This window comes from Microcaecilia unicolor, chromosome 1 (genome assembly GCF_901765095.1).
Source record: "Microcaecilia unicolor chromosome 1, aMicUni1.1, whole genome shotgun sequence".
Classification (NCBI taxonomy): Eukaryota; Metazoa; Chordata; class Amphibia; order Gymnophiona; family Siphonopidae; genus Microcaecilia; species Microcaecilia unicolor.
Window position 1 is genome coordinate 623,200,370 of NC_044031.1, and position 14,708 is coordinate 623,215,077.

A 14,708-nucleotide genomic window follows, 5' to 3' on the forward strand; every position below is an offset into this window, starting at 1 on the left:
CTGTCTTTTTCTCTCTCTTTCAATCTCCTTTCTCTTCACCTGCTGTGATGTCTGCCTTGGTCTCACCCTGCTGCTGTCCTCCTCCTATTTCTTCCTTCCTTCTGCGGCCAAGCTCTCTGGAAGACAGTATTAAGCAATACGAGCAGGATCTCGCTAGAAAGCTGTACCAGTCCCGGCAGCGGGGGCCTGTTCAGGTCGTCAGGCCAAACCAGGTGCCAAGCAAAGTGCAGAATCCTATCTCAGGATCTCCTGGGTCAGGAGGCCATTCCAGGTGTGCAAGGATTTCCCCAACCTCTCCAGAATCTTTCCCAAAAGGTGTTTTTTTTTTGGGGGGGGGGGGAGGAGGGAGTATATTTCAGGTGTTCTGGGACCTTTTCTTCCTCATCCCCTTAAAACAGCCTTCTATCCATGAGGTACTTTCCAATCTGCTATTTTGGAATCAAGATGGGTGCATTCCAGGTATTTTAAGTCTTCCATCATCTTCATCTTAACCATGACCTCTCGCTATAGGGACTTCATCCTGTGCTGTTATGGAAGGAAAACAGGGTGCATTTTTAATTCCCAAGGACCACCGCCACCTGCACTCTGTCCCATTGCCATTTTTTGCTATATAAATGTTGTACCCTTTACTGGAGCACGAGAAAGAGAATTTTGGATGTGCAAGGCCATTTTGAATCCCTTCCTTCCCTTCTGCATCCTGCTGCTGACCAGAGGGAGGGAAGTAAAGGGTCAATGATTTGATATACTGCCTTTCTGTGGCACATCCAAAGTGGTTTACATGTATTATATGCAAGTACTTTCATTGTCCCTAGTGGGCTCACAGTCCAAGTGTTTTTTGTTTTCTTTTTTTTTTTTTTTGGGGGGGGGGGAGGGGGTTTGTACCTGAAGCAATGGAGACTTACCCAGAGTCACAAGTTGCTGCAGTGGGAATCGAACCCAATTCCCATGGTTCTCAGCCCATACACTAACCATTAGGCTACATCTGTTGTTTACCTTTTTGCTACAGATGTTGAAGGGGGTGTATTATCCTCCCTTCTGAGAGTCACTCATGCAAAGAACTTTGAGACTTTGAGAGGGTTTCTGCCTCTCATAGGTGTTGTACGAGAAGAGCTGGGAGAGCGTGCCTCATTACAATCGGCTGAGATTTCTATGGACTCGAAAACACGTTTGAATGTCATCATAGGATGATTACAGTCTCATTGACACCTACTGTTATTATCAGCGGATAGGTGGTGTCTCACCTCCATATTCATTACTGTGGGATAGTTGGTGTCCATTGATAACCATCAGTTGTTACCATGAAATGGATGATCAGCATAGCATTACCATGGGATAGATGGAGTCTGACAGATACTGACAGATATTACTGGTTTCATTAACATGATACAACCACCAACAGGGTAATAGGAGAATTAAAAAAAAAAATCTTAGATCTCTACCAAATATTAATGAACTCTTGTATTTGCAGGATTATATTACCCATAATGGAGGAAAAAAACTGAGAAGCAATAAAATAAAAATTTGAGTTGCTTTTCAACAATTCCAATCATAGGTCTGAAAACCTCCCCATAAAGTGTGTAAGATTTTTTGTGAAGACAAAAAAATTCTAATATATTATAGAATTTAATTCAATCTCATGTAAATGTAAAACAAAAACCAGTGCAGATAAATCCATTCAACGGAGTAAAGCTACTTCAGGGGCAGTTTTCAAATCTCTGGATGATATGTACACTCAGGTTATGAATTTCAATAATTTCAATATGTGACAGCAATACTCAGGCATACTTTATTACTGGATCATGGACGTTGATATACTGCCTTCCTGTAGTACAACTAAAGTGGTTTACATTATTATATACAGGTACTTTCTCTTGTCTCTGGTGAGCTCACAAGCTAAGTTTTTGGGACACCGTAGGGTTAAGTGACTTGTCCAGGGTCATAAGAAGCTGCAGTGGGAATAGAACTCAATTCTCCAGGTTCTCTGCCCACTGCATTAACCATTAGGCTGCTACTCCTCCCCTGTGGATAATATATTAAGACACTGAATACAGCAGTTGTTCATTAATGTTTAGTGTAGTCCTGAGATTGTTCCACTAATGCATACATATTTCACCAAAGAATAGGTGGAAGGGGCATGACTCTTTAACATCTGTAGGCACTGTAAAATGGCTGTTCTTCTCAAACACATGAATAGATTACCATAGGATAGATGAGAAAACTAGCAAATGCTACTATGGGTGTGATCTCACAAATATATAAGATTTTACTGTGGCATGCATGTGCCTTCCCAGACGCCTATAATATATCACCTTGGAACATAAGGGTGATCTCACTAACCAGCATGTTTCCCAAAGGCTGAAGAGATGAATGGGTGTAGTTTCATTGGAAGATATGTAACCAGGATGGTTGATCACACACAAATTCTGATAATTAGCACCATAATTTATTATAGGTTTGATAACACCTGCAGATCTCAGGAAAGGGTGGGAGGGATGGGCCTTCATTAACATCTAAATCCCCATGCGATCACTGTATTTTTGCTGCTATTTCTATAATAGAGTTAAATGTCACCAGGGTGTGGCTGTGGCCTCACAAATAGCTGCACATATTCTGGAATGTTGCATCCTCACCTTATTAGCAGAGCTAATTTACACAATGGTTATGAGCTCACTGTAACCTCTATTCTGTTTATACTTGTGACAGAATGAAGTCTCTGGAGCAGGATGCTCTGAAGGCACAGATGGTGATTGCAAAATCTAAAGAGGGGAAGAAACGCAGTACACTGGATCGACTGGCAGAGTCCCCCTCCCCTGCCCCCACTCCATCGCCAACACCTCTGGAAGGTAGGTTTACAGCTGGGAAGGGGTGCTGAAGGCAACTATCATCTCTGACAAGAGGACTAGAACGTTTGTCTGAGAGCAGATGTCTTGGAGGTGCAGAAACAGAGGATGTGATGTCCAAGAACTGTAAGAGCATCTTGTCTGCTTGGTTTAATTTCTGTCAGACTGCCATAGACTATACATTATCTTGCTTTACTTCCATTTCCTAGCAAACCAAGGGATCCTCTGTGCTTATCTGAGACTTTACACCTTCACTCCCCACCCAACAGCTTAGGATCCTCTGCTTATTCCAGGAAGGGCCCTCACATCCACCAGAGCTAAGGATTTTCTGTGCTTATTCCAGGCCCTGTTGAATTCTGGTGGAGGGAAGGTGGGGGTAGAGGTGCAGTAAGAAGGTGATTGATAAATTGTGGTATTACATAGGTTCCAGTATTCCTTGATTTTGGTTCGTGTATTTTAAATTTTTATGCAGTCCCACCTCTGTCCCCCTTATTTCTTTTGCCTCGAGCCTTTTATTTGTATTTTTATTTATCAATGCTTCTATTCCTCATAATATGGCAATTAGCATATTTTCAAGTATTAAAATAAAAACACGCATACAACAGCTGAGTATAAAACAAGACCAGCATAAACCTAGCATTTGTAAAATAATAAAAACATAACCTACATAAATAGTAACAGGTGGGGAACGCATATAGTACTTGGGTCAGAGAATTCTTGCCAGCTCCTCTTTCTTTTTGTATTTGTGTTGTCTCTGTGTGTCTCTCTGACCTGGAGGGGAGAGGTGGTTTCAATGCAGCAATATCCAAACATTCCTTATCTCACCTTCCCTAGAGTGGGTGCATAAGAACTATAAGGTCCTATGCGGCCCCAAGTCAGCCAGTATTTCTTAGTCTCCACAGCAGATGCAAGGTGAGTACCTGTGCAGCCCTGTTCTAGTTAGGCCTTCATTGGTTGCATCATTTTTGACCCTGCAATAAATAAATAAAAATAGGACCACCTTAATTCCTTATTTAAGTGACAACAGTCTTTAAAAAAAAAAATAGAGGAACTAAGAGGGTTAGGGAGGGGGGAGTTTGGGCTAAAACGGGGGTTGGGTGGATGGGGATTGATTCATTCAGTGTCATGCAATCGAAGGCTGAAGCCTGTTAGAGCCTGGTATTCACAAGAGGGAGGCTGGAGGCTGGGCTGGTTTCTCTCAAATGTAAAAGATATTTTGGGGATAGATAGGCTGGATACCGGAGGTTAATAGATTAAGGTAGCATCTTGGAATGTAGGAGGTATTCATTCCCCCATCAAGCGCTCCAAGATTTTGCGACATCTTAAATGCATTGGAGTAGACATAGTGATGCTACAAGAAACTCACTTGTCAGATGTTGAACACACTAAATTGGCTAGGTGGTGGGTTGCAGACTGTGTTGCAACTGCGGCCTTGGGGCGCAAAGGTGGGGTGGCAATACTTTTTAGAAAAGGGATAGCAATCCAGGTGCACAAAACGATACGAGTCCCGGAAGGTAGATTTGTTTTCTGCATTGTTACTCTGAATCGACAAAAATTAATTTTGGGTAGCATTTATGCTCCTAACATAATAGATTTAAAATTCTGTAAGAAACTGCTTAAGCAGCTCATGCAGCTAGAAACACTGCCCATGATATTAGGAGGCGATTTTAATATGACCTGGGATCCTATACCAGATAGATCACATCCCCCAACTGATCTAAGAAGGATAAGCACTAGGGTTTGCCTGACTTTTGCACCACGCTTGAGCTAATCGACATCTGGAGGACATTGCATCCACTAGATAAGGAATATACACATCAATCTAGAGCACATGGCACCTCGGCTAGAATTGACTATTTGCTTGCTTCCCGCACATTACTAACAGACATTACAGAGGCACATATAGATCCCTGCGTTATATCGGATCATTCGTTGACACGAATGGGCTGGAGTGGGGGAGAGGAGGAAGAGAAATTAAAAAGCTGGACGTTTCCAGCATACTTGTTAAGAGACGCACGGTTCGGGGAATACTTACAAAATAAGTGGACTGAGTATAAACATTTCAATGAGGGGTCGGTTGGGAGTACCACTAATTTCTGGGAAGCCGCGAAAGCAGTTTTAAGAGGAGAAATAATAAGTTATGTAACCCAATATAAACATGCAAGAGATAAAGAAATTGTGCGGCTTGAAAGGCAACTGGTTAAATTGAATAGACAATACGGTTCAACCCCAAGTACGAGGATCAGACAAGAGGTGATGGAACTACAAACAACCCTGAACTCACTTTTACATGATAGAGAATTGAAATCTCAAGCCTATTATCGGTTCCAACTATATCGACATGGGAACATAGGAGGCAAATACCTAGCTAGACTTATTGCATCAAAATATGCTTCAAGGACTGTAACAGCCATTAAAACTAAGAAGGGGAATTGTCTCCACTCTAACCAAGAGATTAGATTAGCGTTCCAAACATATTATCAAAGTCTCTATAAAGCATCAGAACAAGAGGGACTTTCAGGAGAGATGTACTTGGATGGGGTTCAGACCCCGAAATTACAACTTAGTGATTGTAATCAATTGAATGCCAAAATTAGTGCAGCCGAGGTGGCTTGGGTGATAGCTCAGAGTAAAGCAGGCAGAGCCCCTGGCCTGGATGGATACAAAGCAGAATTTTATAAGCTAATGGGAGACTCGGTAGTCCCTACTTTGGTCAAAGTGTTTAATGAATGGATGGAAAGCGGCAAGATGCCTGAATATTTAAACTTGGCCCGGATAGTGGTATTCCCTAAACCCAAAAGAGATGAAAAGCTAGTAACTTCTTATAGACCCATCTCCTTAATTAACCAAGAAGCCAAATTATTTGCCAAAATTTTAGCAAATAGATTGAGCAGGGTATTACCCCATCTTATTCATACGGCCCAGGTAGGATTCGTGCAAGGAAGATCAATCGCCAAAAATTTGAGGAGAATTATAGCGTCGTTGGAGGGATTGGGCCACTCCCATGACCAGGCTTTAATGATAAGCTTCGACGCTGAAAAAGCATTTGATAGAGTGGAGTGGCCCTTTCTGTACTCGGTGCTAGAGAATTACGAATTTCAGGGTAGCTTTGTACAAGCGATTAGAGCTTTGTATTACCTACCTAGAGCACAGGTTCTGGTAAACGGTAATGTATCGGGTGAAATTCAAATTGGCAGGGGTACTAGGCAAGGGTGCCCACTGTCACCCCTCTTATTTGCGCTTCAGTTAGATCCTTTAATTAGAGACATATGTGATTGCAAAGCGATCCCAGGGATACAGCTTAGAAATCAAGAATTTAAACTTGCTGCATTCGCTGATGACTTATTAGTGATAATTACAAAACCGAAGGAGACCTTACAGAATCTTTTAGAGATATTTCGAGAATACGGAGATTATTCGGGCTTTAAACTAAACATAGACAAATCTGAAGCTCTTGCGATAAATCTAGATATCCAAACTGTCTGGCCGGATGGATTTCCATTGAAACGAGTGACAAACTATTTTACTTATTTAGGGATTTTGCTGCCGACCAGACCGAGAGAGTTTTATACTTTAAATGTTACAAGACTATTGCAGCTCAGCAGTTATATTCATGGGGCACTTTAACGCTGTCCTTAGCGGGGAGGATCGGCCTCATCAAAATGGTGATATTGCCGAGATGGCTCTATACATTACAGATCCTGCTCATAGTGTTACTACAGAAGGATATAAAATGTTTGTATCGCTTGGTGTCCAGATTTTGTTGGGCCAAAAAACGAGCTAGGATGCAGTTGAAATATATGTTGGGTGGATGGGAGACAAGGGGGATTGGGAATACCCAATATTAAATATTATAATATGGCATGTCTGCCTCGGCAGGTGCGAGACTGGCTATTTCACTCCCAGGAACATATACCTTTAGAGATAGAAGAAGCGTTGTATAATCCATATCATGGTATAACACTAGCTTACTTACAGAAAAGAGAGATTCCACATAGACTCAGACATAATGTGCTGCTTAACTCCATCAGAGCAGCGTGGAGGTTCTTAGGGACATTAATGGGTGGAGATCCAAGAGTGACTGACCACATAAATATAAGAGGAAATCCTGCGTTTGTGCCAGTGCTGGAAAACAAAACTTTTGATAGATGGGCACAGCTAGGAGTGACTCGCTTAGCAGATGTATTGGGAGAGAATGGGGATATAATACCGCTGCCGCAGCTGTTGGCTCAGGGCGAGCAGGGATGGGGTGACAAGTACGCACATTGTCAACTTAAACATTATATACAAACTTTAGATAAAGAAGCACTGCATCGTAAATTGGGGAATAATATTAGAAAATGTTTTGATGAGATTTCTGAAAATGCTCCATCCATATCTCATATACATCAGAAACTGTGGGGGCTAGCTCCGGGGAAAGAGCTGACCCAGATCAGAAAGAAATGGGAAAAGGATGTGGGTCATAATCTGGAATCTTGGGACATTATTGCGCAGATAAAAGATATACCAAGAATAATAGGGGGAGCAGCTTACAGGGAATGCGCGTACAGGATTCTCCATAGAGCTTATTTTACTCAAGTCCAGTTATATAAATCTGGGGGCATTGAGACAGCTCTTTGCTTGAAATGCAATTTATATGATAATTCTTTATATCACGCGATGTGGGGTTGCGTAGTAATACAGAGGTATTGGAGACAAATAGTTACTTACTTGACATGTGTGCTGGGTACTAGAATAAACATGAATGCATTGCAATTGGTATTAGATTTGAAAGAACCACCATTAAGACTAAATGCCGACAAAACATTACTGTATCGTAAATTATGTCTGGTGGCGAAGAAATGCATAATGCAATGTTGGACGGTAGCCACTCCGCCTTCTTACTGGCATTGGCGTAACCAGGTACATCAGCTGCTGGTGTGGGAGGCGAAAGAGGTGAAAGGATATTGCAAAAGGAAAGTGCGATTTCTTAAAGTATGGGGATGCTACTTAGACAAAATGACACAGAAAGGTCGAAGCCTTGTTGTTAATTTGTAATGGTACATTGTTTCATCATGACACTGTATGGTAATAAACATGAGTGAGATAAATAAGGGGGGAGGGTGGGGGGGAAGGGGAAAACTTGGAGACAGTTAGGAAAAGCTCTGTAATACAGCAAAGTTATGTTAATGGACGTTCTTTGAATTGAGAAACAGTATATTGAAGTATTCTATTTTTTTTTGTGTACTGTTTTCAATAAAAACGTTGAAATATAAAAAAAATAGAGAGAAGGAAAGATCTTAAGTAAATTATAGGAGCTATGCCCCAGGAGTGCTTACTCTGAGGAAAGGACTAACGTTGCAAAAAATAAAAAAGCCTTTAAAGTCAAGACAGTCATTTCCGGAGTTTTCAGAGGCTTGGTGGGGGGCTTTTGAGCAAGCGATGGGAAGCTTGTTTGGCTGGGCATTGTGAGGACTCTTGCCTGTTTGATGGACACCCCCTCAGAAAAGGCACGCCATGGCACCTCTTGTGTTGTGCAGCATAATTTTCCCAGTTACTGTTCTTTGTGCAGGTCCTGCTCTTGGGGATGCTGTGATTCAGGGGGGCTACTGACAGTACCTCTAAAGCAGGCCGGCTGCTACCAGACATGCAGATAGATGTTTCTGAAGCTGACCCAAGGAGCTATTGGTTCTGAGGCTGACCCAAGGAGCTAGTTTTGGTGGGAAACTGTCATCTTTAAAGCACTTTCATCAGCACAGAATCAAGCAGATAAGCCCCCGGTACTTACTGGGCAAGATTCAGGGCTAAGTGGAACTCCCTTATTTCTGGAGGTTGTGCTGTTGCTGCACTAGCCGTTCTACCTAAAGAAATGTTTGCCAGTTCCCATGCCACTCGAGAGCGCAGGGTTCGAAGGAGTTCTAAGGGGCCAAGAGGCTGCATTTGGCTTTCAGGCAGGAGTAGGAGGACTTGGATTATATGGGCTCTCAGGTACCTTTAGATGAGGTGTTGGAAAAGGAGAACTCTTGGGGAAAAATACCTTTAGGATCAGAGCTTATATTCCTCCAGGGGAGGACCCGGCTGTGGACCATATGTTCTGTAGGCCAGAGCTTCCTTGTTTGATCTCACAGGTCTTACAGGTTCTTAACAGCCTGTGAAGAAACTGTGTTTTATGCCTGTAAAATATATTGGATATTTTCCTGCCTAAATTAAATCTGAAGAGTATTTCTCTAGTTTGGCTAGCAAATGGTGCATGTTTATGCCTAAAGCTGTTACAGATGACTGACTTCTCTTTCTTTAGTTGCACACAAATAATAGGAAGTGCCTATAGTGATGTAACCAGTTTTTATTTGAAACATGACTGTTCTAGGCTCTGATTGGCCTGGAGTTTGAAATTACCCAGCAGTTTCAGCCTGGGAGAAAAGAGAGAGAGAGAGCTCTTTGCTGAAGCCCTGTAAAAAACAGTTATATTTGATAACTGGTGAACAGCTATATATGTCCTGATCTCCCCAGATACTTTCTAGGAAGTATGCAAATGTTTAGTTAGTTTTCTAATTGATCCATTTTTTTCAGTTACTTGTTACTGTTTGCTGTTTGCACATTTTTTTGTCCGCTCTTCCAAGTTCTGAGAATAAACACATTTGTTTGTTCATTCTGCCTGTATGGATTGATAAAGAATTCTGGTGATTTGTGTGTTAGGTCTGTGAGTGCTTTCTGGGAGCAGTGGGACCACTGGGAGTGTGACTTCAGTAACCTAGAAGTCACGGGGGATAATTTGAGAGTGGGAGACTCGCCCAGAGGCAGTTGTGACCCAGTCAGTGGGAGGAGGGTGTTAGTGTAGAACACGAGCGGCAGGTGGACCTGAGCTGTGCTGGAGATAGATCCTCTAAGTGGCCACAGAGTAACCCTAGGCGGGCGGCTAAGCATTCCATGACACAGCACCCTGTGGTTAGGAGAAGGAATCTCTTCTAAAGGGCATTAGAAAGCTGGCTAGAGCCTTTCCTTTGAATGAAAAGGAAATGGTTGAGGCCAAGTGGGCGTTCCATGATGCAGTCCTTACGGTTGGAAGGGCTATGACCAGGCTTTACTAACTTCCTTTGATGGAGCTGGAGAGGTTTAAGTTGCCTAAAGTGGATGTGCTGGTCACAGCTGATACGAAGAAAACTGTTATTCGGTAGAAAGTGGTGCAGTGCTGAAGGACTGTCAGAATCATAGGATGGAAACTCTTTTGAAGAGGTCCTTTGAGGTTTCAGCTCTAGCCTTGCAGGTGGCTATTTGTGGTGACTACATGGCTAGGGCATGTTTTCATTGAGCTGAATAGTTGCCAGACTCTCCAGGGGAGGGTCAATACAGATGTCAGAAGACGTAATAAATCTAGAGTTGACCTCGGCCTTTCTGGCGGACACCTTGCATGATTTAGTTTGTGTTTGAGCAAAGATTGTGGCATTGGCTGTTGCTGAGCAGGGCTTTCATGGTTCAGGAACTCATCCATGGATGTGGCCTCTAAAGTGCATCTGAGTCAGTTGCCTTTCAAGGGTAAGTTGCAGTTTGGTGAAGATTTAGACAAGCTGATTAAGGATCTGGGGGAATCCAAAGTTCCTAAACTCTCAGAGGATAGGTCGTGCTCAAATTCTTGATTGACAACTAGGGTGTGTTTTAGAGATATGAAAAGGTACCATCCAAGCAGGATGAATGGCTCTCAGCAGAGCAGGTTCTGGAATAGAGGTCAGTCCTTTCAGGGCAGTTGAAGGTTGAAAGGGAGGTCAGAGGGCATCTAGTGCTGCCCGAGCTTCCCAGTGAAGATTTTAGGGGCCAATACTCCTATAGTGCTCATTGGAAAGGGGGGGTGGTTACAGCTGTTTCATTGGAGATGGGCCTAGAAAACCTCAGACCAGTGGGTCCTAGAGGTCATTCAATTCAGCTTTTCCTTAGAATTCTGTTGGCTGCTTTCTGACACCTTGCTCGAGTCTCTCTGCAAGTCTGGGAAGACCCTTGCCATTCATCAGACCTTGAGCAGAGCATTGGAGGTGGTAGTTACTGTTTCTCAGAAAGAAAGAGATACCTGGAGATATTCCATCTACTTTATAGTGCCCAAAAAGGAAGGTTCCTTTTTTCCAGTTCTGGACCTCTGGGCATTAAGAGTCTCTTTCCATATGGAGATGCTGAGGTCAGTCACAGTTGCCATGCAACGTGGAAAGTTCCTGACATCCTGGATGTGTTGGAGGTGTATATGCACATTCCTATCCACTTGGATCATTGCAGGTTCTTGCAGTTATCAGAGGTTTTTATATCCTGGGCAGTCATTACCAGTTTGGTTTGGCCACAGCGCTGAGTATCTTCTCCAAGTCTGTTAGTCATGGTGACACATCTCAGGAAGGAAGGGGGTCTTGTTTCACCTTCATCTGGACAGTTAGATGACTTAGATAGAGTCCTTTGAGGAGATCAAGAAAGCCACAGACCTGGTGGTTTAGTGCCTCCAACATCTGGGATGGATAGTGAATCTCGCTAATAGTTTATTGTCTTAAGCCAAAGTTTGGAATACCTGAGTATTCATTTCACTATCCACAAGGGAAGAATTCAGAAGCTCCCATCTGAGGTCAGACTCCTCCTCAGATCTCTTAAGCCACCTGTCTGGTAGGTGTTGTAAGTACCGGAGTCAATGGTAGCCACCATTGAGGTGGCGCCTTGGGCAACGGCACATACGCATCCTCTCCAGAGTACTTGTTGTCAACTTTGTCGTGCTCAGTTGCACAATCTGCACTGCTGTCTGATTCTCAGGCAGCCTGTGCATCACAGTCTGGATGTCGTGCCCCTCACCTGCTGCGCACCTCGCCCGCTCCTCGCCTCTGCCGCTGTAAGTGGAGCATCGGCCATAGTGGCAGAGCCGACGCTCCGACTACTGCTCTCTCGCTCCTGCTTGCGAGCGCCGGCCGTCGTGGCTGTGCCGGCGCTCTTGCCCACCGCTGCCTCCCACAATCTGGAGCACCGGCCATTTTTGGCAGCACTAGCGCTCCAAGTGGAGTCTCCTCTTCCAGGCGCGAAGCCCAGGAATGCGGGAACTCTCGCTGCGCCTCCTGATGCCTGGATTGGCCTCTTGCCACCAGGCTATGCCTCCTCCAGCTGGCTACCAATCAGAAATCTCCATTGCCAGCTGATTCCTTTTGCTCCTGATGGTGGGGGCTACTTCAGGAGCATCTAATCTCCACTGCATTGCTTCGGCTTCTACTTCGGTCGGTGATTGTTTACGCTGTATCGTTTCTCTAGCTGTTACCTGCTGCCTGACCTGACTTCGGCCTGAACACCCGATTATTCTCTCTGCCTGCTGCCTGACCTGACCTCGGCCTGAACACCCGATTACTCTCGTTGCCTGCTGCCTGACCTGACCTCGGCCTGAACACCCGATTACTCTCGTTGCCTGCTACCTGACCTCGGCCTGAACACCGGATTACTCTCTCTGCCTGCTGCCTAACCTGACCTCTGCTTGAACCCGGATTACTCTCTGCCTGCTCCCTGACCCGATCCCTACTTGAACCCGGATTACTCTCTGCCTGCTGCCTGACCTGACCCCGCTTGAACCCAGATTACTCTCTGCCTGCTGCCTGACCTGACTACTGCCTGTACTCGGTTACTCTCTGCTTGGTGTCTGTTTTGACCACCGCCTGTACCCGAACCACTCTTTGCCTGCTGCCTGCCGCTGCTCACCGCTTGAACCCAGAGTTCTCTCTGCCTACGGCCATCTGACCCCTGCCTGTATCCAGAAGTCCTGTTGGTTGCCAGCACCTGGGGGCTCAACCCTCGGAGAACGGCAGCCACCACAGGTGAAGCCTCGGGGTTGCCCGGCTGCCCTTTAGAGCGCAGGTTCGAGTGTTCGTCCCTGGGCTCCGCCTGGGCACAGTGACTCATGAACGTGACACTGGATTGATGGTTGGACATGCGACATTTGGAGTGGAGCAGGACAATCTGCACTGCTGTCTGATTCTCAGGCAGCCCGTGCATCGCAGTCTAGATTGGTGGTTGGACAGTCTACATTTGGAGTGGGGCATGGATCTGGAGACCTCAGAGTGGATTCTAGTGACCATAGATGGCTAGTCTCTCTGGTTGGGGATATCATTGCCAAGGTCAAGTTGCACGGGGGGGTGGGGTGCTGATCAAGAGTGGAGGCCAAGTGGTCAATCAGTCATTTGGAGACGCCCCTTTCACTTGGCTCTCCTGGTGTTCCAGCACTTAATTCTCCACAAGGCAGTCTGAGTCTTGTCCAATAATGTGACAGCAGTGGCCTGTGTCAACTGTTGGGGGGCATGAAGAGTCGCCTACTGGCATAGGAAATGACTGAGATCATGGCCTAGGCAGAACAGAATCTGCTTTTGCTCTCTGCAGCCCACGTGGCAAGGACCAACCACTTGGAGGCAGACCGAGCAGGAATTACTGGATCCAGGGGAGTGGTCTTTGTCAGACATCGCCTTTCAGAGAATTGCCCTTCATTGAGAGACGCCCAGTGATGGATGTAATGGCCACAGCAATGAACACATGGATTCCAAAGTTCTTCAATTGCAAGAAGGAACTGTTGTCCACAGGAATAGATGTGTTGATCCAACCTTGGACCCATCCAGTGATGCTGGATGTGTTCCCTCTGTGTCTGTTAATTGGCCTTGAAATTCAGTGGATCAGGTATACTCGGGTCTGGTGATTCTGGTAGCACCGGATTGGCTGCTATGGTTGAAGGTCTAAGATCCTTTTCCGTTGCCTTTATCAGATGGCCTGCTGTCCTGGGGTTTGATTCAGATGCCAGACATGGCTTGGTTCTTGCTTACAACAAGGCTCTTCAGCAGCAAGTTTGCTAAAGAAAGGTTATTTGGCCAGAGTCATTAAGACAGTATTGTGTTTCAGGAAACGGTCTACCACAGATACTCACCTTCCACAAGATATGGGACACTTACTGAGACTGGAGACAGCAAACAAATGGCAAGGTGCAGCAACTTACCCATCTTCAGCTATTTTGAATCAAGAGCTCCATGATTGGGGGGATGGAATATAGTTTTTGGCTTGAGTGGTTTCCTTGGGAAAAGGTTGGTACTTGTTTTTCAGGTGGGTGGAGGGGGGATGGGTTTTGTTATTTGTTCCGTTCAATGCTGTTTTTATATCTTATGGTTTGTAACTTGGTGCATTGTTGGCTTATATTTTTCTGTAGTTTATAGAATAAAACATTTTTTTAAAAAGGCAATTGGTGCATCTCCTTGGCTTGTAGATCTTTGAAGATTGATGAGATGATAAGGAAGTCACCTCACTCCGCACTTCTGTCAGGGAGATTTTAGACTTTCTTCAAGATGGTATGGATACAGGTTTGGCTATGTCTTCCTTAGGGTGCAATTGGCAGTGATGGCTTCTTTTCAGGGTCTAGTTCAGGGTTGGCCGTTAGCCCTCCATCTGGATGTGTCATGTTTTTTTCAAGGACATTATGTGAGACCACCATTCACAAGGATTGTTCCTGCTTGGGATCTGAATCTAGTGTTATCAACTTTGGTCAGAGCTCCCTTTGAACCCCTGAGTCAGATGACAGCAGGCTTCATATTCTCATAGTCCCTCCCATCTCCCCTTGGAGTTGTCTCCTTGGTTATTTTTACTTTATTTTTTTACTTTAGTATTAAATTGAGGAGACCGCGTTTGCATGACGGATGAGGAGGCACTTGTGCATGCAAGGTGGATCGCGTCTCGCACTCCACAAAGCTCTCTTTTTAGTTTTGGCAAAATGCCGAACTGGGCAACATGGATCTGTGTCACCTACTTGTGAGAATATGAAGCCTGCTGTCCTTGTAGAATACCTACTAAAGGTAAGTATCTTCGCTGTATCACATCATACCTTATGCTATGAGTTTATCTTGTTGGGTGGACTGG

At 44.6% G+C, this 14,708-nt stretch overlaps 1 protein-coding gene across 1 annotated transcript in view; it reads left to right on the top strand.

Moving 5' to 3' along the window:
- SCRIB (scribble planar cell polarity protein) overlaps positions 1-14,708 on the top strand; it is a 630,584-nt gene that overhangs the window by 586,862 nt on the left and 29,014 nt on the right. The window contains 1 exon segment of the mRNA XM_030220397.1: positions 2,704-2,843. Within this exon segment, the coding sequence (XP_030076257.1) occupies positions 2,704-2,843 (140 nt within the window).